We start from the raw sequence: 21,513 nt of genomic DNA on the forward strand, positions 1-21,513 counted from the left end.
GATCCCAGAAAGTACAGGGAACAACTAATGCTCTCTTTATCCCTTAGATCCAACACTGCCACCTGGCAAAACAATCCTAGGGTCTGCCCAAGCCCAGTGGCAGCTGCAGCTGCCAATATGGCCAACTGTTGGGTGTCTCATTTCCATCCACATGATAGGAACACTCGCATAGACACGTCAATACTGAGCTATTCTGCTGTGTCTAATGCCATCGAAGGTAGTCCCCACCAGTGACCTTGTACAGACACACCAGCCAGCACAATCTTGTTTCAACCTGACAGATACAAATTCATCTGCTTCAAAAATAAGAAAAATAAAACAAAACAAAACACAAATTCATCTGCTTCTCCTGATGTCTGAGTAGCCTTGGATTATACCATGTAGGGCAACTGAGGCTGAAGCTCCACAGTGACCCTGTCCTCAGGCTCAGCCAAACATTGTTCTCGTGACTCAAATCAAGTGTAACATGTGGGAGAGAATGGGTTATGGAATATCTCCTTATGGTGGGCATGAGGGTTGCTTTGGGCCCATCTATTGCCCCCTGTAATTACTGTCAATAACATCAAAGATTGGCAGGTCAATCTAAACTCTCTTATGTGGATGGTCGTGGATAACAGATTGGTCTTAGACCATATCCTGATTATCCAAAATGAGACTTACTGGTCCCCCAGGACCTTCACAGATGGTTGAGACCAGGACCCTGGTCAATACTGCAGGTTAGGGGCCAGGCACAGAGACTCACACCTATAATCCCATCACTTTGGGAGGCAGAGGCAGGAAGATGGCTCGAGCACAGGAGTTTAAGGCCACCCTAGGCAGCACAGCAAGAACCAGTCTCTAAAAAATAGTAATAAATTAATTAGCTAGGAATGGTGTCACACAGGCCTGTAGTCCTAGCTACTCAGGAGGCAGAGGTGGGAGGTCTGTTTGAGCCCAGGAGTTCAAGGTTACAGTAAGCTAGGTGGATGACAGAGCCTGGGTGACAGAGCAAGACCCTGTCTCTAAAATAATAATAATAACAATAATGTAGATTAACCTTATCCTGCTATTCAGAATATAGTTGATAGTAGTTTTAATTAAATAAAGTATGAGACTAATTGAACAGATTTGGTCCTAGTCTCTCAGTCAGATTAATCAGACTGAGTAGCACAATCATGTGAAAATTTGAGTTAAACCAAGCCATGGAGGGCTTGGGTCAGACTGTTGGGGCAGGCAATCCATTATGGCCCTGAGCACCCCTGCATATTCTTGCTGAGCACACCAAAGATACAAAGCCCTGACCACTCTTTACCTGGGCCATGTCTCAGGATTATGTTTGCAGGGTGTGGTGACGTCTCCTCCCAAAGAGCATATTTGCTGCCGTTCACTATAAAAATCACGAGATAGGTCAGGTGCAGTAGCTCACTCCTGTAATCCCAGCACTTTGGGAGGCTGAGGTGGGCGGATCACCTGAGGTCAGGAGTTCAAGACCAGCCTGGCCAACATGGTAAAACTCTGTCCCTACTAAAAAAAATACAAAAAATTAGCCAGGCACGGTGGTGCAGGCCTGTAATCCCAGCTACTTGGGAGGCTGAGGCAGGAGAATCTCTTAAACTTGGGAGGCAGAGGTTGCAGTGAGCCAACATCATGCCATTGCACTCCAGCCTGGCCAACAGAGTGAGAGTCCATCTCAAAAAAAAAAAATCAAGAATTTCCCCAGCTTGGCAGTTCTCAGCTGTGATACACAATCCCTGCATGCACAGCACCCACCTGGGCCCCTCTGTGTCACTCCCGTGGGACTTGGGGAACAAGGTGAACCAACACAACCAGGCCAACTGTCTAGCTACTGCCTTTGCTGTAATACAGTCCAGTGTCTCTGACCTGTTAGTGTCCATGAGACAGCAGCAGTCTAGCTCATCGGCCTGGAGGGAGAATTAAACCCTAGACCCCTCAGACACCCAACACCCCTCCCCACACCAGGGACCAGCATGTAGTTTGACAAGCCCAGTCCTCCAGCCACCACACAGCCCTTCCTTCCTGCCCCTCCTAGCCCTGCCACTTCCAATCCCTTTCGCCCTCTACTGTATCTGTCCCCATCTTTTATCCCAAATTGTGTCTCCAGTTCTCAAAGCCCACCTCAACTCCCTGGAAACAGAAGTGTACAGGCGTGCGGGATGGAAGCCCAGCTGATGCTCAGAGGTTCAAAGGCAGGGAAGCAGATCTTCTGACCTCCCTGGCTGCCCTGATATTCACCTGAAGAGGGATGCGTATTTTGCCCTGGGATGGGATTGTTCATAGCCTTCTAACTACCCCCAAAGCCAGAGTCCATATTCCATTAACAGACAGGGAGCCTGAAGCTAAGAGGGGAGCAGTGACTTGCCCACAGGCACCAATGAGTCAGCGATGGCTTCTGGACCCAGGCCCAGGCTGCCTGTCTCCAAGTCCAAAGCCACCCAAGGTCCCCAGACCCTGCAGTCCTCAGCATCCTATGCCCCAGCAGAGGCAAAGGTATTCTGCAGCAAGGTCTTTAAACAATGCTTATTGCATAGATAGCTCCTTATAAAGATGCTTATTTAACAGGCATAGGCCTTGGCAGCTCACCTCTGTGCGGTCGATTTTAAATGGGTTCTGGAAGTCGGAGTCTTTCTCACTGATCCCTAGCTCCTGGGCCATCTGCAAATGAGGAAATGCTAGTCATCTTCTGCCTTCTCCCGAGTCCTGCTCACCAGAGAGCCACTCCCTCCATGCTAGGATCCAGACCCTTGGCTTGGGCAGACATGGGCCAGGTGATGACCCCATGGGAATTGGGTCAGCACAGAATCCCTTGAAACAGGGCCTCTGTGGCCCAAGGCACCCTGAAGCTCAACAAAGAAAATGTAACTGGCCGGGTGCAGTGGCTCAGGCCTGTAATCCCAGCACTTTGGGGGGCCGAGGCAGGCAGATTGCCTGAGTTCAGGAGTTTGAGACCAGCCTGGGCAACACAGTGAAACCCCGTCTCTACTAAACAAATACAAAAAATTAGCAGGGCATGGTGGTGTGTGCCTGTAGTCCCAGCTACTCAGGAGGCTGAGGCAAGAGAATTGCTTGAACCGGGAGGCAGAGGTTGTAGTGAGCTGAGATCACGCCATTGCACTCCAGCCTGGGCAACACAGTGAGACTTCATCTCAAAAAAAAAAAAAAGAAAATGTAACCAGACACTGACGTTCAGGCCCGACTGAAGGCAGATGTGAGAATCCTAGCCCACCATCAGACAGAGAGCTCCCGGCCCACCTCCACCCACCCCAGTCCTTACCAGGCCGAGGATGGGCGAGTGGGGCCCCTGGTCAAAGACGCCCGTCTGGTTACAGAAACTGATGCCCCAGCGGATGAGGAGGTTCCAGTTGGAGTTGTGGTCGAAGTAATAGTGCACAATCTTTGGGAAACGCAGCACCACATCACCGAAAAAGGCCGTGTTCTCCACCACGTGAGAGAAAGCTGGTGAGAGGACCCTGATGAGTGGCCAGGGCAGATGCCCTCCTGGCTGCCTCGCTGGCCCCTGGCATCCTCCAGAGAACAGAGACATCCACCAAACCCACCAAGCAAGGAAGGAACAGTGCCCACTGAGCACAGCCTGCCAATCGCATGTATAGTGCAAACTAAGGGCCTTAAATCTACCATCTCACTGAGTCCTCATAACGGCTTTTAGAGGGAGATGTGACTGCTGTTCCCATTTAACAGATGGGAAACTGAGGCTCAGCAGCAAGTGAGTGGCAAATCTGGGCTGCAAACCCAGGTATGTCATTCCAAAGGCACATCTTGCTGCTTAGAAGACTCATTTGCTGTGGGGACCAGATAAGTGAGCGTTGTTCTGCACATGGATGCTGATGCATCACATGAGGCTTTGCTGGGCTTGACCCCTGCCCCCACCAACATGTTATCCAAATGTCCAGTGCTGGCCCTGGTGTTAATAAAACTAGAGTGTCTGTAAGATGTCAAGTCTCTTAGGATGGCCAGAGAACAGGCCAGTATTTTTCCTATTTTTCCTTTTTCTTTTTTTTTTGAGATGAAGTCTCACTCTGTCACCAGGCTGGAATACAGTGGTACAGTCTTGGCTCACTGCAACCTCTGCCTCCCAGGTTCAAGTGATTCTCCTGCCTCAATCTCCCAAGTAGCTGGGACTACAGGCATGTGCCACCACACTCAGCTAATTTTTGTATTTTTTTTTTTTTTTTTTTTTTTTTGAGATGGAGTTTCGCTCTTGTTACCCAGGCTGGAGTGCAATGGCGCAATCTCGGCTCACCGCAACCTCCGCCTCCTGAGTTCAGGCAATTCTCCTGCCTCAGCCTCCTGAGTAGCTGGGATTACAGGCACGCGCCACCATGCCCAGCTAATTTTTTGTATTTTTAGTAGAGACGGGGTTTCACCATGTTGACCAGGATGGTCTCGATCTCTTGACCTCGTGATCCACCCGCCTCGGCCTCCCAAAGTGCTGGGATTACAGGCGTGAGCCACCGCGCCCGGCCAATTTTTGTATTTTTTAAGACAGGATTTCCTCACATTGGCCAGGATGGTCTTGATCTCCTGACCTCATGATCTGCTTGCCTCGGCCTCCCAAAGTGCTGGGATTACAGATGTGAGCCACTGCACCTGGCACATTTTTCTTTTTTATTATTCTTTCCATTTTATTTCAAGTGCTTCTTAAGTTCTTATTTTGAATGAACAAATGAATATATTTAATTAATTAATTACTTTAGAGGTGAGGTCTCACTTTGTAGCTCAGGCTAGTCTTGAATTCCTGGCCTCAAGTGATCCTCCTACCTCAGCCTTCTAAAGCTCTGGGTTTATAGGCATGAGCCTATAATTATGCCTGCTATCATCTTAGACCTGAAATTATCTTAGATTTACATGATTCAACATAAAATTCATTTACTTGGTTTCCTCTACTGTTACCATCCTTTTTTTACTATTGTTTTTTGAGACGGGGTCTTGCTCTGTTTCCTAGGCTGGAGTGCAGTGGTGTGATCTTGGTTCACTGCAGCCTCCGCCTCCCAGGCTCAAGTGATTCTCCTGCCTCGGCTTCCTGAGCAGCTGAGATTACAGGTACATGCCACCACGCCCAGCTACTTTTTTATATTTTAGTAGTGATGGGGTTTCACCATGTTTGGCCAGGCTGGTCTCAAACCTCTGAACTTAAGTGATCCACCCGCCTCGACCTCCCAAAGTGCTGAGATTACAGGCGTAAGCCACTGTGCCTGTCCTAATGTTATCATCTTATATAACCAACATACAATGATCTAAACTAGGAAATTAACAGCAATACGATACTACAAACTAACCTAACAGACTTTATTTGAATTTTCTGTTTTCCCACTAATGTGCTTCTACTATTCAACAGGTCAGTTTAGACTGAGTTTTGTTAGTGTGCTATAGGAAAACAGCCTGCTGCAAGACAAGAGTGGCACCATCTTAAAGCCATAATGGCTGAAGTTTGACCCCTGCACACCAAGGTATTCTGCAGCAAGGTCTTTAAACAATGCCTATTGCATAGATAATCCCTCATAAAGATGCTTATTTAACTTCCCCAGTGATAACAACTTTCACACAAAAGCCTGAGACGTCACCAGCTGCATGTTTTACCCTAAAAGTTTGCTGTATGAAGAATACTTTAGGCTGGGTGTGGTGACTCATGCCTGTAATCCCAGCACTTTGGGAGGCCAAGGCGGGCGGATCACTTAAGGTCAGGAGTTGGAGACCAGCCTGGCCAACATGGTAAAACCCCACCTCTACTAAAAATGCAAAAATTAGCCTGGCATGGGGGCACATGTCTGTAATTCCAGCTACTTGGGTGGCTGAGGCATGAGAATAGCTTGAACCCAGGGGGCTTACAGAAGTTGCAGTGAACTTAGATTGCGTCCCTGTACTCCAGCCTAGGTGATGGAGTGAGATTCTGTCTCAAAAGAAAAAAAAAAAAGACTACTTTCTGTACACGCATTGTCATCTGCAAAATAACAAAGAATATTTTCTGGAGGTTGGGTGCAGAGATCACCATCTCGTTTGCACCTGAGACATGGCTTCTGTTCAGAAGTCCCTAATAAATGTTTCTTTCTGAGAAACTGGCCCTCTCAGGTCCCTCAGCCTTTGAGGGTAGGTTTGCATAGACCTGCTCACTGTGGAACATGTGTCCATCATGGTAGCAAGTCCCCCAGACCCAGGTTAGCAGAAACTATAACTGTGTAAATAGCTCTGAGTAGCCCCTATTGCAGCCAGCCCTTCAGAGAGGGCCCAGGTAGCCCTCACCAGCACTAGCCTGGCCACGCAGAGAGATAAGCAGACTGCAAAGATATGCCGGGGTGGGTCTGAGACGTGTCAGGCAGAGACCCTGGGGCTTCAGAATAATCTTGAACCTGAAAGAACTTAGGAGTCAGCTTGATTCAGAGGGAAGAGTCAAGGCAAATCACTTATCCTCTTTCATCTACAATGTATAGGGAACAGTGCCTTCCCCCAGAGTTATGGTAGAGGTTAGAGTTGATGGTTGTAAAGAGTCCACTATTTAATATATGAGGGTTGCTCCCATCCTCTCAGTGTAATCTAAGAAACGCTATTGTTCAAATGTGGCCAGTTAATGAGGGGGACCACTCACGAAATGCCCATCTGCCCAAGGGGACCACTTGGAAGGTGCCACAAGAAAGCACCTCCAGGGAGAAAAAAAGAGTGACAAGGACAGGACAGAAGGAGCAGCTAGAAAAGATCGGGTGGCACAGAGGACAGGGCGGGGTGGGGAAGACCATACCATCCTTCAGCTTCTCGTCCTGGGGAAAGGGCCCATCTGGGAGCACATCAGCAGCAAGAAGCACTGTCCGGGAGTCCTCCAGCACCTGAGGGAACCCCACCAGGGCTGAGTGGCTTCGCAGTGCCCATCACAAACTGGTCCCATCCCCATTTATTTGAACCCCACTTCAAGTCTTATATGCAGGCTGTTCCCTGTCCCTGAACACCATCCCTTTAGGGAATTCCTACTTACCCATCAGTGCCCAGATCAAAGACTGGACCTGCCATGAGCTGCCCTCTACCTGCACACACCTTAAAGAGCCCCCTGAGCATGACATCAAGGATCTTGTACTGCTGGTGGATGTCATTCAGCTGTGCCAGGTTCTTCAGGGCCATCAGCTGCTCCCGCCGCTTCACCTCAAACAGCTTTTTGTCTGGGCAGCATTAAGTTAAGGGGCTGCCATCGATAGCCCTGCCTGGACAATCCAGCAGTCTTGCCGCAGAAGGCCCATTCCTGACCAGCAAGTATCTGCAAGGGCCATGGATGCCCAGGGCTAGAAGGCTCCAGGAAATGAACAAACTGTCTGACAAGTGCACGGCCTTGCAATGCACCATTCATCCAGTTCCCACAGCACTCCACACCCAGCAGCCTGAAACCAAACCTCCAGACCTGGCTCCTGCCTTCCCTTTGCTGTGGTCTTCCTGCCTTCTCCCACAAGCATTTGCTGTTCCAGAGCCTCCACCTCTCTGCTCACGCTGCACCCTCTCTGCCCAGGATGCCCCTCACCCTACTCTAGGAGTTTCTATCCTTTTAAGGCCTGGCTCAAAAGCCATCACACAGTGTTTCTCCCTGATCCCTCCTGTGCCCATTACTCTGTGACCTCCTGGTCACAGAGTAAAATGATCATTTGTTTGTACACGTTCTCTTCCCAGGCTTATGGATGCCTCAAAGCCAGGGGGCTCATTGTAATTCATCTTTATGTCCCTGAGGCCTGGCCTAGAGCAGGTGGCCCACTTCACCAGGGTCCAGATGGGCCAGTAATCCAGAATTCCTGAGTCTCCACCGAGGATGTTGCCCACAAAATGCCAGGTCATGCACAGTCCTCACTGAGCCTTTGCAATCTAGAGATGTGCCTTGTCATCTCCATTTACCACATGCGGAAGCTCCAGAGACTTGACTTGCCCAAGGTCTGGCCAGAGCACCTCACCTGTTCTCCCGGTTCCCGCCAGCTGGGCCTGCTTATCCCTGGAATCCCCTAGTAGAGAAACCTCATTTGCAGACCTCTCAAAGACAACTCATCAACTACCAATCCCAAAGGATACAGATCTCCAGGCTCGGGTCCAGGGAGGTCCTCAAGGTGCCTGTGGTTCCTGTCCCAGACAAAAGCAGGACAAAGAGAAAGGCCAGGAACTGAAGAAGGTCCATATCCAAGCCTCTGGAGCTGAAGGAATAACCTAAAGAAAGAGAATGAGACCCTAAGATTGGTATTACATAAAATAGAGGGCACAGGTGAACAGCAACTTCCCCGGACATGGCATGGCCTCCGAATATCAAGAACCCAGCTCTGGGGAGCCCTGAAGCTCTGCTCCTATCCCAGGGCCAGCAGGCACACAATGCAGACCCATGGGATGTTAGGGAGTAGGAAGTAAGATATATGTAACACAGGGATGCTTAGAGCACAGGGCCAGTGGCTAGAGCTCTGGGCTGGAGCTCTGCCCCTGCCCCTGACTATGGGACCTCAAGCAGCTTGCCCAGCCTTTCTGAGCCTCAGACTCTTCAGCTGTAGAATGGGGATAAGGAGGTCACCTCCCTGCTGCAGGGAAGGAAGTCTGGGTGAGGCACTGTGCCTAGGGAGGAGGGGCTTGTTAACAGTATACCCTTCTCTTCCCCTATCCTGGTCTCCCAGGAAGGCATCTGGTCAAGGAACCCAGGCAATCAGAGGGGATGTGAAATTTCTGGGGTTTTCCTCCTTCCTTGACTTTTGTCATCAGAAAGGAAGAAGGAACAAAGGTCAGGGAGAAAAGCAGGGCAGTCTTGGGGTAAGGGGGCTTGCTACTCACTTTGGAACCACAGGTACCACATACAACACCTATTCCTATTCAGGCAACGTGACACAATTATTTGCTTAATTAATTTATTTTTCTTAGCAGAGATGAGGACTTGCTGTATTGCCCAGTCTGGTCTCCCACTCCTGAGCTCAAGCAATCCTCTCGCCCTGGCCTCCCAAATGCTGGAATTACAGGTGTGAGCCACTGTGCCTGTGTGAGCCACTGTGCCTGGCCAACACAATTATTTATTGAGTGCTGTGAAGTTCACTTTCCTGATGATTCCCACTGCCTTCCGCCCTTCCTCCCCTTTGAAAGGATGCATCTTTTCACTTGGCTGGTGTGGTAATTCTCTTAATGTTTTTTGTCAGCTCCTGTAATTTTTTTTTTTTTTTTTGAGACAGGGTCTTGCTCTGTCTCCCAGGCTGGAGTGCAGTGGCACAGTCATGGCTTACTGCAGCTTCCACCTCCCAGGCTCAAGCCATTTTCGCGCGTCCTGAATAACTGGGCCCACAGGTGCATGCTACCATGTGCGGCTACTTTTTGTATTTTTCGTAGAGATGGGGTTTCACTAAGTTGCCCAGGCTAGTTTTGAACTCCTGGGCTCAAGTGATCCATCCACTTTGGCTTCCCAAAGTACTGGGATACAGGTGTGAGCCACCATGCCCAGCTACTGTAACTTTTCTCTGGTTCTAACTCTGCTGTTGTGGCCTGACGTTCAAATGTTCTTTTTTTTTTTTTTGAGTCGGGGTTTCACCATGTTGGCCATGCTGGTCTCGAACTTCTGACCCCAGGTGATCTGCCCACCTCGGCCTCCCAAAGTGCTGGAATTACAGGCAAGAGCCACCATGCCCAACCAAATGTGCTGTCTTGAAGGCCTAGAAAAACAATGTTTTCCTCTACTATAACTGGATTCTGTACTTTTGGCTTTTCTTGATGTGCCTAAATTGTTCCATGTAACTAGGAAATTAATCATGCTTTTAACTAAGAGCCAGGTATTCCCTGGCTCAAGGTATTAGTTTTGTTTGTTTGTTTTGTTTTGTTTGAGATGGAGTCTCGCTCTGTTGCCCAGGCTGGGGTGCAATGGTGCAATCTTGGCTCACTGCAACCGGGTTTAAGTGATGCTTCCTGCCTCAGCCTCCTGAGTAGCTGGGATTACAGGCACCTGCCACCACACCTGGCTAATTTTTGTATTTTTAGTGAAGATGAGGTTTTGCCATGTTGGCCAGGCTGATCTCAAACTCCTGACCTCAGGTGATCCACCTGCCTCAGCCTCCCAAAGTGCTGGGATTACAGGTGTGAGCTACTTTGCCTGGCTGGTACTAGCTTTTTTGTTTACATTGCACTCATAACCTTGGAAACTCATAACCTTGGACACACTCTTCCTGTGTCATCTGATGAAATTCACAACTTTTTCATAAAAATTGAGCTATGACAGAATTAAGATTTTTTGTTTTTACAACCTTGCAACCTTCTGTATTGCTTGTGAAGTCTCTGATTATCACTCTGGTTAAATGAATGACTAGTATTACACAGACCTGGGATCCTGTTTTGATTAGCTGTCTTACATTTTTTGGCATTTGTTACTGGATTTCCCCAGTAACTAAATTCTAAATTAAGTATTTTTAACCTGAAATTAATTTAGAGGTTTTCCAGTCAGGCCACTGGGGAGCCTCAAAGGACGGATCACTCATCCTTTGAGTGATATTAAATAATTAAATAATTAAGCCTATTTGGTAAATTGAATGGGAAACATTATCAAATGATAATTGATGCTGGATCTTCTTTCAATTACATTTATGGGTAAGTTACTGATATAAATGTCCCAAAATTACATAAAACTTTTAGAAATATGTCATCAGTCAAAATTCTGGCTATTATGTTGTATGCCACAAAAATAACAAATTGACAAATTTCCTTGTCAACTGCTGATTATAATGAACTTCCATCAGATTTTTAACCATGGGGCCAGACATGGTGGCTCACACCTGTAATCCCAGCACTTTGGAAGGCCGAGGCAGGTGGATCACTTGAGGTCAGGAGTTCAAGACCAGCCTGGCCAACATGGGGAAATCCTGTCTTCACTAAAAATACAAACATTAGGCCGGGTGCAGTGGCGCATGCTTATAATCCTAGTACTTTGGGAGGCTGAGGTGAGAAGATCAGGAGGTCAAAAGATCAAGACTATCCTGGCTAACACAGTGAAACGTCATCTCTACTAAGACTATAAAAATTAGTGGGGCATGGTGGTGCGCACCTGTAGTCCCAGCTACTCAGGAGGCTGTGGCAGGAGAATCACTTGAACCCGGGAGGCAGAGGTTGCAGTGAGATGAGATTGCGCCACTGCACTGCAGCCTGGCTACGGAGAGAATCCGTCAAAAAACAAAACAAAACAAAACAAACTTTTAACCATAGTTGTTCCAAGTCTTTGTCATCCATGGTTCTGATTCTTCTCTAAAAGCATTTGCAGCTGGGCGCGGTGGCTCACGCTTGTAATCCCAGCACTTTGGGAGGCCAAGGCGGGTGGATCTCGAGGTCAAGAGATCGAGACCATCCTGGTCAACATGGTGAAACCCCGTCTCTACTAAAAATGCAAAAAATTAGCTGGGCATGGTGGTGCATACCTGTAATCCCAGCTACTCAGGAGGCTGAAGCAGGAGAATTGCCTGAACCCGGGAGGCGGAGGTTGCGGTGAGCCGAGATCGCGCCATTGCACTCCAGCCTGGGTAACAAGAGCGAAACTCCGTCTCAAAAAAAAAAAAAACTGATGAAGATAATTTTCTTTCTTTTTCTTTTCTTTTCTTTTTTCTTAAAGACAAGGTCTCACTCTGTCGTCCAGGCTCACTGCAGCCTCAACCTCTTGGGCTTAAGCGAGCCTCCTACCTCAACATCCTGTGTAGCTGAGACTACAAGCACATGTCACCATGCCCAGCTATTATAATTTTTAAAACTTTTTTGTAGAGGTTGGGATTTCTTTTTCTTTTTTCTTTTTTTTTTTTTTTTGAGACGGAGTTTCGTTCTTGTTACACAGGCTGGAGTGCAATGGCGCGATCTCGGCTCACCGCAACCTCTGCCTCCTGGGTTCAGGCAATTCTCCTGCTTCAGCCTCCTGAGTAGCTGGGATTACAGGCGTGCGCCACCATACCCAGCTAATTTTTTGTATTTTTAGTAGAGACGGGGTTTCACCACGTTGACCAGGATGGTCTCGATCTCTTGACCTCGTGATCCACCTGCCTCGGCCTCCCAAAGTGCTGGGATTACAGGCATGAGCCACCGCGCCCGGCTTGGGATCTATTTCTTTTTTTTTTTTTTGGCTTGTCAGTCAAGAGGTTGGGAGCTTGCTGCATTGCCTAGGTTGGTCTCAAACTACTGGGCTCAAGCAGTCCTCCTGCCTTGGCCTCCCAAAGTGCTGAGATTATAGGCATAAGCCACCCTGCCAGGGTAATGTTTTTATGACATGTATTTGAAACATTATTGATTCTTTACTTGTTTTCTAAATTTAAAGAAACTTTTTCTCTTAAGCAATCTATAGTTTACAGAAATTTCATAAGAAATACTTTTGTAGGCCAGGCACGGTGGCTCACACCTGTAATCCCAGCACTTTCAGAGGCTGAGGCGGGTGGATTACCTGAGGTTGGGAGTTCGAGACCAGCCTGACCAACGTGGAGAAACCCCAACTCTACTACAAATACAAAATTGGCTGGATGTGGTGGTGCATGCCTGTAATCCCAGCTACTAGGAAGGCTGAGGCAGGAGAATCGCTTGAACCCAGGAGGCGGAGGTTATGGTGAGCTGAGATCATGCCATTGCACTCCAGCCTGGGCAACAAGAGTGAAACTCAATCTCAAAAAAAAGAAAGAAATACTTTGGTAAAGAGAGGTAGAAACATTTACTTTTTCCCCCTATTTAATCCCTCCAAAATTTGAAAACTATCCGTTAAGTACTCTGTTTTTTTTTTTTTGTTTTGAGATGGAGTTTCGCTCTTGTTACCTAGGCTGGAGTGCAATGGCGCGATCTCGGCTCACCGCAACCTCCGCCTCCTGAGTTCAGGCAATTCTCCTGCCTCAGCCTCCTGAGTAGCTGGGATTACAGGCACACGCCACCATGCCCAGCTAATTTTTTGTATTTTTAGTAGAGACGGGGTTTCACCATGTTGACCAGGATGGTTTCGATCTCTTGACCTCGTGATCCACCCGCCTCAGCCTCCCAGAGTGCTGGGATTACAGGCGTGAGCCACCGCGCCCAGTCCTGTTTTTTTTTTTTTTTTTTTGAGACAGGGTCTCCCTCTGGAGTGCAATGGCACAATCATGGCTCACTGCAGCCTTGACCTCCCAGGCTCAATCGATTCTCCTACCTCAGCCTCCCAAGTGGCTGAAAAGTACAGGCATGAAACACTGCACCCAGCTAATTTTTGTATTTTTTAGTAGAGATAGGGTTTCGCCATGTTTCCCAGGCTGGTCTTGAACTCCTGGGTTCAAGTGATTATGTTGCCACAGCCTCCCACAGTGGTGGGATTAGAGATGTGAGCCACTGTGCCAGCCTATTCATGAGTATTATTATGGCAATATGGTTATTTGCAAAAGTCCAGTAAGACTTTGCTCTTTCTCTTTTTTTTATTTTGAGACAGTCTCACTCTTTTGCCCAGGCTGGAGTGTAGTGCACGATCTCAGATCTTGCAACCTCCACCTCCGAGGTTCAAATGATTCTTGCACCTCAGCCTCCTCAGTAGCTGGGATCACAGGCGTGCACCACCATGCCCAGCTAATTTTTGTATTTTTAGTAGAGATCGGGTTTCATGTTGGCCAGTCTAATCTCAAACTCCTGGCCTCAAGTGATCTGCCTACCTCGGACTCCCAATGTGCTAAGATTACAAGCCTGTGCCATTGCGCCCAGCCTGTTTCTCTCTTATAACAGAATACAATAAATATTGCTTATATTACCATGGCTTTAACTAGAATATTCATAAATGTCACTGCTATTCCTAATACTACTTCTTATACCTGGATGCATTCCTCTGGGAAGTTGAGACCCAAATACAAAAAAATAAAGCAGGTCTCATGGTTACAATAGGGCTCATCTATTTCTATGCACTTGAGAATGTGCATAGAAAGCCTGCCTGCAAAGATTCCCAGCCTTACAGTGAATGAGTAAAATCTTCGCTTCCGGCAAGCACAGGAACTTTAAGACTGTTAAGTAAAGTCTAAAGTCTGCCTTGGTTTTGGTTCCTAGCCTTAAACGATTTTTAAATCTGGTATTCCTATGTGATCACTATAAAGAGGAAACTTTGGGGCTGGGCGTGGTGGCTCACACCTATAATCCCAGCACTTTGGGAGGCCAAGGCAGGTGGATCACGAGGTCAAGAGATCGAGACCATCCTGGTCAACATGGTGAAACCCCATCTCTACTAAAAAATACAAAAATTAGCTGGGCATGGTGGCGCGCGCCCGTAGTCCCACCTACTTGGGAGGCTGAGGCAGGAGAATTGCTTGAACACAGGAGGCAGAGGTTGCGGTGAGCCGAGATCACGCCATTGCACTCCAGCCTGGGTAACAAGAGCGAAACTCCGTCTCAAAAAAAAAAAAAAAAAGAGAGAAAACTTTGTTTCTAGAAAAAGCTATGGCACATCTGTTATTAGACTGGAGCCCCGTGCATGGTTTTTGAGTTCTCGTTATCTACTTGTATACTGGACTAGCTCCTGAATTCTAGATTCCTCCAATGCAACTTTCTTCCATGAAATTATTAAAAATGGGCACTGTTCTGTTCCTGAAACCCTGTAAGTTGAAACTAGATGAACTTTGAGGGACAAGCCTTGTGTCTAATGTATGGGTCATATAGAAAGTTCACTAAACCTCCCAGTGCCATAACCAGAGACATTTAAACTGCAAACCAGGATAAGAAGTTGATGGTTTCACACTGTAGATAGCTTTTCCAAAGACACTGGAACAAGATTCCGTATCATTTTAAGACTCTTATCCCTTTCAATGTTTCCTTTTTTTCACTTGGCAGGATAATGGTGTAATTGAAATTTCACAATCAGTAGCTTCTGCTGGTAACTTGACAGAACGTGACTCAAGAGATCCCTTAGCCCACCTAGTGGATGACTTTGGCAACATCCCTAATAGAACTGATGCTCATAAAAAACCAAAAACTCCCAAAAACTGTGGGCCACTCTCTGCTTTAACTCAACTCAGTTATGGCATAGTAGGTGGTAAAAACTGAGCTATATTATATATTCTTAAATGTCACTGCTATTCCTAATACTACTTCCTATACTTGGATACATTCCTCTGGGAAGTTGAGACTCAAGTACAAAAAATAAAGTAGGCCTCATGGTTACAATAGGTCTCATGTAACTCCCAATGGGCATTTGATTTATTCAGTTGGTTGTCTTCAAGCCTAGGTTCATGTCTCAGAATTTTTTTTTTTTTTTTGAGACAGAGTCTCATCTCACTCTGTTGCCCAGGCTGGAATGCAGTGGCTCCATCTTGGCTCACTGCAACCTCTGCCCCCCAGGTTCAAGTGATTCTCCTGCCTCAGCCTGCTGAGTAGCTGGGATTACAGGTGCATACCACCACACCTGGCTAATTTTTGTATTTTGTTTTTGTTTTTGTTTTTTGAGATGGAGTCTTACTCTGTTGCCCAGGCTGGAGTGCAGTGGCACCATCTCAACTCACTGCAACGTCCGACTTCTGGGTTCAAGTGATTCTCCTACCTAGTTTTTACCACCTACTGTGCCATAACTGAGTTGAGTTAAAGCAGAGAGTGGCCAACAGTCTCCCAAGTAGCTGGGATTATAGGCGTGTACCACCATGACCAGCTAATTTTTGTATTTTTAGTAGAGATGGGGGTTTTACCATGTTGGTCAGGATGGTCTCGATCTCTTGACCTCATGATCCATCTGCTTTGGCCTCCCAAAGTGCTGGAATTATAGACATGAGCCACCGCATCTGGCTAATTTTTGTATTTTTTGTGGAGGCAGGGTTTCGTCATCTTGGCCAGGCTGGTCTCGAACTCCTGAGTTCAAGCAGTCCTCCCGCCTTGACCCCAAAAAGTGCTGGGATTACAAGTGTGAGCCATCGTGCCCAGCCCTATTTTCTTTTTAAGCTTTAGACCTGTTACTTTTTAAATTTTTAGAGAAGTACCACTCCTAACAGAGTAATGCTGGCCCAGAACTTTGCAATGATAGTAAATGCCTATAGAACAGCCAAAATTGAACTTAACAATGAACTCCATCCAGGTAGACTTAGCTTGACAGCCACTCCTTCCAAATCTCCCTTTTTGCTCAAATGTGGCTGAAAGGTATTTTGGGTTTTTTGAGACAGGGTCTCGCTCTCAAATATAATTTTTATATTTTTTGTAGAGACAGGGTTTTGTCATGTTGTCCAGGCTGGTCTCAAACTTCTGGATTCAAGTGATACTCCCTCCTTGGCCTCCTAAAGTGCTGGAATTACAGATGTGAGCCACTGCTCCCAGTCACTCTAAGAGTTTTGACAATGACTCCTAGTCACCAATAACTCCCTTCAACGTGGGAAGAGACCAACAACCCAAGATAGGTCCGTCCCAGCACTGAGGGACCTAACTACAGGATGATTGATCAGTAATGCTTTTAGAGAAATATCTTGACCAAAAGGGGAAATGTGAAAGTTGCTGGAATCAAAACAGAGTCGTTTGTGTTAAAAACGCTGACAAACTTAAAGCATGATTCTCCGGTGGGAAAAACAAGAACAACTGACACATAGGGCCAAGGAAGGTTGTGAAAGGAGGGTTCTCATGCACAAATGACTGATAACAAGAACTATCAGAAAAAATGCAAAAACCGCATCCCTGCACAAAGGCCATTGCAAACTTACACAGAAAAATATTTCTGTGAGGACATCTGCCCTGCAAACTGCCTGCCCAACCTCACACTGGCACCACTCTTGTTATTCAACCTTGTAGCCAAGGATAACTATCTCAAAATAATTACGTAATCCTCCTCATTTTTCCCTTAAAAACCTTTGTTGCTGGGCCCAGTGGCTCACACCTGTAATCCCAGCACTTTGGGAGGCCGAGGCGGGTGGATCATGAGGTCAAGAGATCAAGACCATCCAACATGGTGAAACCCCCATCTCTACTAAAAATACAAAAATTAGCTAGGGGTGGTGGCACACACGTGTAGTTCCAGCTATTCATGAGGCTGAGGCAGGAGAATCGCTTGAACCTAGGAGGTGGAGGTTGCAGTGAGCCAAGATCACGCCACAGCACTCCACCCTGGGAGACAGAGTGAGACTCCGTTAAAAAAACCAAAAAAAGAAGCAATTTTTGTCTTCCTTTACCTCCCCAAATACGTACACAGGTTACTATGGCACACGTATTCTCTCACTACAATATCTATTCCCAAGTAAACATCATTTTTTTTAGAGTCTCTCACTCTGTTATTTAGGTTGACAGTACCTACCACAATCTGGGCACTGTTCTAGATGTGGGAATATAGCAAATAAGACAGGCAAAAATCTCTGCACTCATAGTACTTATGTCTCTAGTAAGGATAAGAGACAATCAATAAACTTGTAAAACAAGCACAGAAGGATGAGAGGGTGTCGGTCAGATGCAACATTATACAAGTGGTCAGGAGAGGTCTCACACTCAGATTACAACTCCCCAATGTTACCAATGTGAAATCAAAGCACAGAAAAATGAGGTGACTGCCCAAAGTCACACAGCTATTCGCAGGCTGAACCAAGAGTCTAGCTCTAAGTCCAGTGCTCTCGCTCCTCTTTCTAAATGAGCACACCTGAGATCAGAGCTGGCTACTGAACTACCAGGACACTTGCCCCAGGGAAGAGATGCTCAGTTACAGACAGTAAGGGGCTGCAGAGGTCATCCGGAGAACCCCCTACCCTTAAGCAGAGGAGATAAGTGAAACCTAGAGAAGGAATAGTCCAAGTTCACCTCGAACCCCCTACATTCCACCTCCTGCTCCAAACTCAAGGGAACCAGAACCAGGCTAGGGCAAAACTTTAGGGGCCAAGGAGAATACCCGACAGCTGGCAATGACTGAAGCTGAAGTGGGAAAGAAAACCAAAACAGCAGACTGCAGGACAGGTCTTGCTTTCTCCACTGTTACACTCACTTTTTCAGCTTCTCAATCCCAATCCTGCTCTGTGCGTCCCCCGGAGCTCCTCCTGGCTCAGTGAGGCTCTGAACACCTGCAGAGGTGATCTGGTAGTGGCGCGCCTTAAGCCGGCTACCCGGGGTCGGGGAGACCCGAGTGGTTGCCCCGAGCCTTCGGGTTCCGGGAGGAGGGAACGAGCCTTTTGAAGGAACAGAGGCGTCCAGGTGCGCGAAACTCCCTCCCCATCACCAGTAGCGGGTTCAGGCCCCTCAGTTCCCTCATTATCCTCCCCAGGAACCTGCAGCCCGCCGCCCCCACCGCCATCTACCTGGCCAGACGGTACAGGAAAGGGCAGGTGGCTGGGTCCTGTGAGTGTAGCTGGACTCGAGGGTCCACCAGGCTAACACCAACGTCACTGAAAGCAGGAGCACCCGGCTAGCTGCCGCTCACAGACCACCCAGCGCCGTCCCGCCCACCGCGCCGACCCCGGCCAATGAACGCGAGCCGCGACCTCCGGGCTCCGCTAGCCTCACTTCCGGCCCTGCCCCCCGCTCCGCCCCTCAAATCCCTGGCGCGCTTCGGGTGCGCAGTGTGCCCCGGTCTCGTCTCGCACATCCTGCGCTGCTGCTCCTGCGGGCCCCGGGTACGTGGCTCTGGATTTAGCTTGGGTTGGAGGAAGTAAATCTGCAGGTGGGGTCTGTGCCCAATTTAAGAAGCGAATCAGCGGCCGGGCGCCGTGGCTCACGCCTGTAATCCCAGCACTTTGGGAGGCCGAGGCGGGTGGATCTCGAGGTCAAGAGATCGAGACCATCCTGGTCAACATGGTGAAACCCCGTCTCTACTAAAAATACAAAAAAATCAGCCGGGCATGGTGGCGCGTGCCTGTAATCCCAGCTACTCAGGAGGCTGAGGCAGGAGAATTGCCTGAACCCAGGAGGCGGAAGTTGCGGTGAGCCGAGATCGCGCCATTGCACTCCAGCCTGGGTACCAAGAGCGAAACTCCGTCTCAAAAAAAAAAAAAAAGAAGCGAATCAGCAAACTGGGGCCCCAGCTCCTGTCGGCCCGGCGACCTTCTGCGCCCTCTCCCCGAAACTGTGTCGTCGTCTGTGGCCGGATTTTTAAATTTTAGGTCGCAAGGTGAGTTTAGTCGGCGGTGACTAGTACTTTTTTTCTTCTTAAAGGCCCTCACAGACGCTTTGCGAGGTTCGAGCATCCCTTGCTCGCCCCTCCGGTCCACCAACTAATAAACCAAGTGCGTCGAGGGCTTCTCCGTTCGTTAGGCCGAATGCAGCCCCACTTTTGCGCAGGATCAGGACATCCAGACCCGAGGAAGCAGCGTGGTGTGGCCAGCTCCGGGCCTGGGACCCCTGCCGGGCGGGAAGGAAGCTGGAGGCCTGGTCTGGGCTGAGCTCGGAACAGGCGCAGGCACCGTCGAGAGCAGACCGCATGCCGGGGGCCGAGCTGGACATTCCTTCCTAACACCTGCCCACGAGGGTGCATAAACACCAGTTCTGAAGAGGGCTGTGCGGGAAGGGACAGAGGGGACCTACTTTAGCCAGGGAAGGGCTGAGGCTGGGACAGTTTGGTTCAGCTAGGAAGGCTGAGAATTTGACCCTCTTTGCCTGGGTAGTTTACCTCTCTCCACCTCCACGTGAGGCGAGGAGCAGGTCTAGTGCCTCTTGGAGTACTTGGAACACAGCAACCCCAACTCGTGGCCTTTCTCTGCCCTGCCATCCCCATGACGGCCTTACTGGTGTCCTCTGAGTACATCTGAGATACCAGCTGATTACTTGAGTGCTGTTACCAGAGCAAATCCTGTCCCCTCCCTCCCTGAGGAGGCCATCATTTTTCAAACAATCCCTTATCAAACTGGCTGAGAAACCAGCTCCTGGTAGACAAGGTAGTGCAATGTTTTTGGAAAGACCACACAGGTATGTGAGTGTATCATTTTATTTCCTTATCATTTTATTTCAACAATAGAGTATATGGCTCCAGATGAATAGCTTTAGCAGTCATCCATGTCCCCAACAATTATGCTCTTTGTCTCCAGGTTTCATTCTCTCTCCATTTCTGGGCCTTTAAGTCCTGAGAATCAGTTTCTGATGTGGGACAGGGATACAGCCACCCCTCCCAAGCAGCTGGCAGCAAAACATGAGAGGAAAACAGCAGAGAGGTGGGACCAAACTACAGAAGCATCACACTTCCAGAGCCCAAAACAGTCAATGGTCAGGGAAGAATAGAAGTGTTCCTGAGAATAGTGGGATGGATTCTGAAATTGGGTCCTGAACACCTTGGCTAGGTAGTTGCTATACAACAGGGAACTATTCCACGGAAAGGGCAAGGAGGAGAGCCAGGGAGGCAGCCAGAGGAGTGCGGAGGAAGAAACTTACCCTCACACACCTCTGGACTGCAGTGTCACTGGACTGCATTGTCTCTGGATGCAACCACTCACCAGAGGGCCTCTGACCACTGCCACAGCCCCAAGCTTTTTTTTGGAGACACAGTCTCACTCTGTTGCCCAGGCTGAAGTGTGCAGTGGTGCAGTCTCTGCTCTTGGCTCACTGCAACAACACCTCTTGGGTTCATGCGCTTCTCCTGCCTCAGCCTCCCAAGTACCTTGGATTACAGGTGTGCACCACCATGCCCAGCTAATTTTTGTATTTTTAGTAGTGACGGGGTTTCACCATGTTGGCCAGGCTGGTTTCGGAACTCCTGATCTCAAGTGATCCACCTGCCTTGGCCTCTTTAAGTGCTGGGGTTACAGGCGTGAACCACTGTGCCCACCCTCCAAGCTTTTTTTTTTTAGATAGAGTCTTGCTCTGTTGCCCAGGCTGGAATGCAGTGGTGTGATCTCGGCTCACTGCAGCCTCTGCCTCCTGAGCTCCAGCAATTCTCCTGCCTCAGCCTCCTGGGTAGCTGGGTTTACAGGCGCATGCTACCACACCTGGCTAATTTTTGTATTTTTTAGTAGAGATGGGGTTTCACCATATTGGCCAGGCTGATCTCAAACTCCTGACCTCAGGTGATCCACCCGCCTCAGCCTCCCAAAGTGCTGGGATTACAGGCGTGAGCCACTGTGCCCGGCCCTTATTTTTAATAATTTTGTTCTTGGGCCAGGCACGATGGCTAATGCCTATGATCTGAGCACTTGGGAGGCCAAGGCAGGCAGATTGCTTGAACTCAAGAGTTGAGACAAGCCTGGGCAATACGGCGAAACCCTGTATTTACAAAAAATACAAAAATTAGCCAGGCATGGTGGTACGCACCCATAGTCTCAGCTACTTGCAGGGCTGAGGCAGGAGGATTCCCTTGGGCTCTGGAGGTCAAGGCTGCAATGAGCTATGTTCACACCACTGCACTCCAGCCTGGGTGACAAAGTGAGACGCTGTCTCCAAAAAAAAAAAAAGAATATAAAAAATAATTATTATATTCATGAAAAAAATGAACAAAAATTTTGGAGTTTTTGGGACAGAGTCTTATTTTATCGCCTATGCTGGAGTGCAGTGACATGATCTCAGCTCAGTGCCCTCCATATCCCCAATTCAAGTCATTCTTGTGCCTCGGCCTCCCGAGTAGCTGGGACTATTGGCACATGCCACCACACCCAGCTAATTTTGGTATTTTTCGTAGAGATGAGGTTTCATTGT

General features: G+C 48.3%; 2 protein-coding genes across 4 annotated transcripts in view; both read right to left on the reverse strand.

Moving 5' to 3' along the window:
• Nucleotides 1–18,320, reverse strand: part of CCDC134 (coiled-coil domain containing 134) — a 30,815-nt gene extending 12,495 nt beyond the window's left edge. The window contains exons 1-7 of one of the 3 annotated variants that reach the window (XM_021667149.2): nucleotides 18,195–18,320; nucleotides 17,885–17,960; nucleotides 8,050–8,181; nucleotides 7,039–7,160; nucleotides 6,749–6,833; nucleotides 3,272–3,453; nucleotides 2,581–2,652 (exon numbers count right to left, since the gene is read on the reverse strand). In XM_021667149.2, the coding sequence (XP_021522824.1) occupies nucleotides 2,581–2,652; nucleotides 3,272–3,453; nucleotides 6,749–6,833; nucleotides 7,039–7,160; nucleotides 8,050–8,152 (564 nt within the window). In that variant the 5' untranslated portion in view covers nucleotides 8,153–8,181; nucleotides 17,885–17,960; nucleotides 18,195–18,320. Of the gene's footprint in view, nucleotides 1–2,580; nucleotides 2,653–3,271; nucleotides 3,454–6,748; nucleotides 6,834–7,038; nucleotides 7,161–8,049; nucleotides 8,182–11,029; nucleotides 11,233–17,884; nucleotides 17,961–18,194 lie in introns of those variants that run through there. The other 2 variants (XM_021667148.2, XM_064368102.1) reach the window with 2 other exon arrangements.
• A 1,482-nt stretch (nucleotides 18,321–19,802) lies between these two features.
• MEI1 (meiotic double-stranded break formation protein 1) overlaps nucleotides 19,803–21,513 on the reverse strand; it is a 90,802-nt gene continuing 89,091 nt past the window's right edge. The window contains exon 31 of the mRNA XM_064368103.1: nucleotides 19,803–20,004. Coding sequence (XP_064224173.1) covers nucleotides 19,959–20,004 — 46 coding nt within the window. The 3' untranslated portion in view covers nucleotides 19,803–19,958. The remainder of the gene's footprint in view (nucleotides 20,005–21,513) is intronic.

Source organism: Aotus nancymaae, unplaced genomic scaffold (assembly GCF_030222135.1).
Source record: "Aotus nancymaae isolate 86718 unplaced genomic scaffold, 86718_ANA_hifiasm-v0.15.2.pri h1tg000076l, whole genome shotgun sequence".
Lineage (NCBI taxonomy): Eukaryota > Metazoa > Chordata > Mammalia > Primates > Aotidae > Aotus > Aotus nancymaae.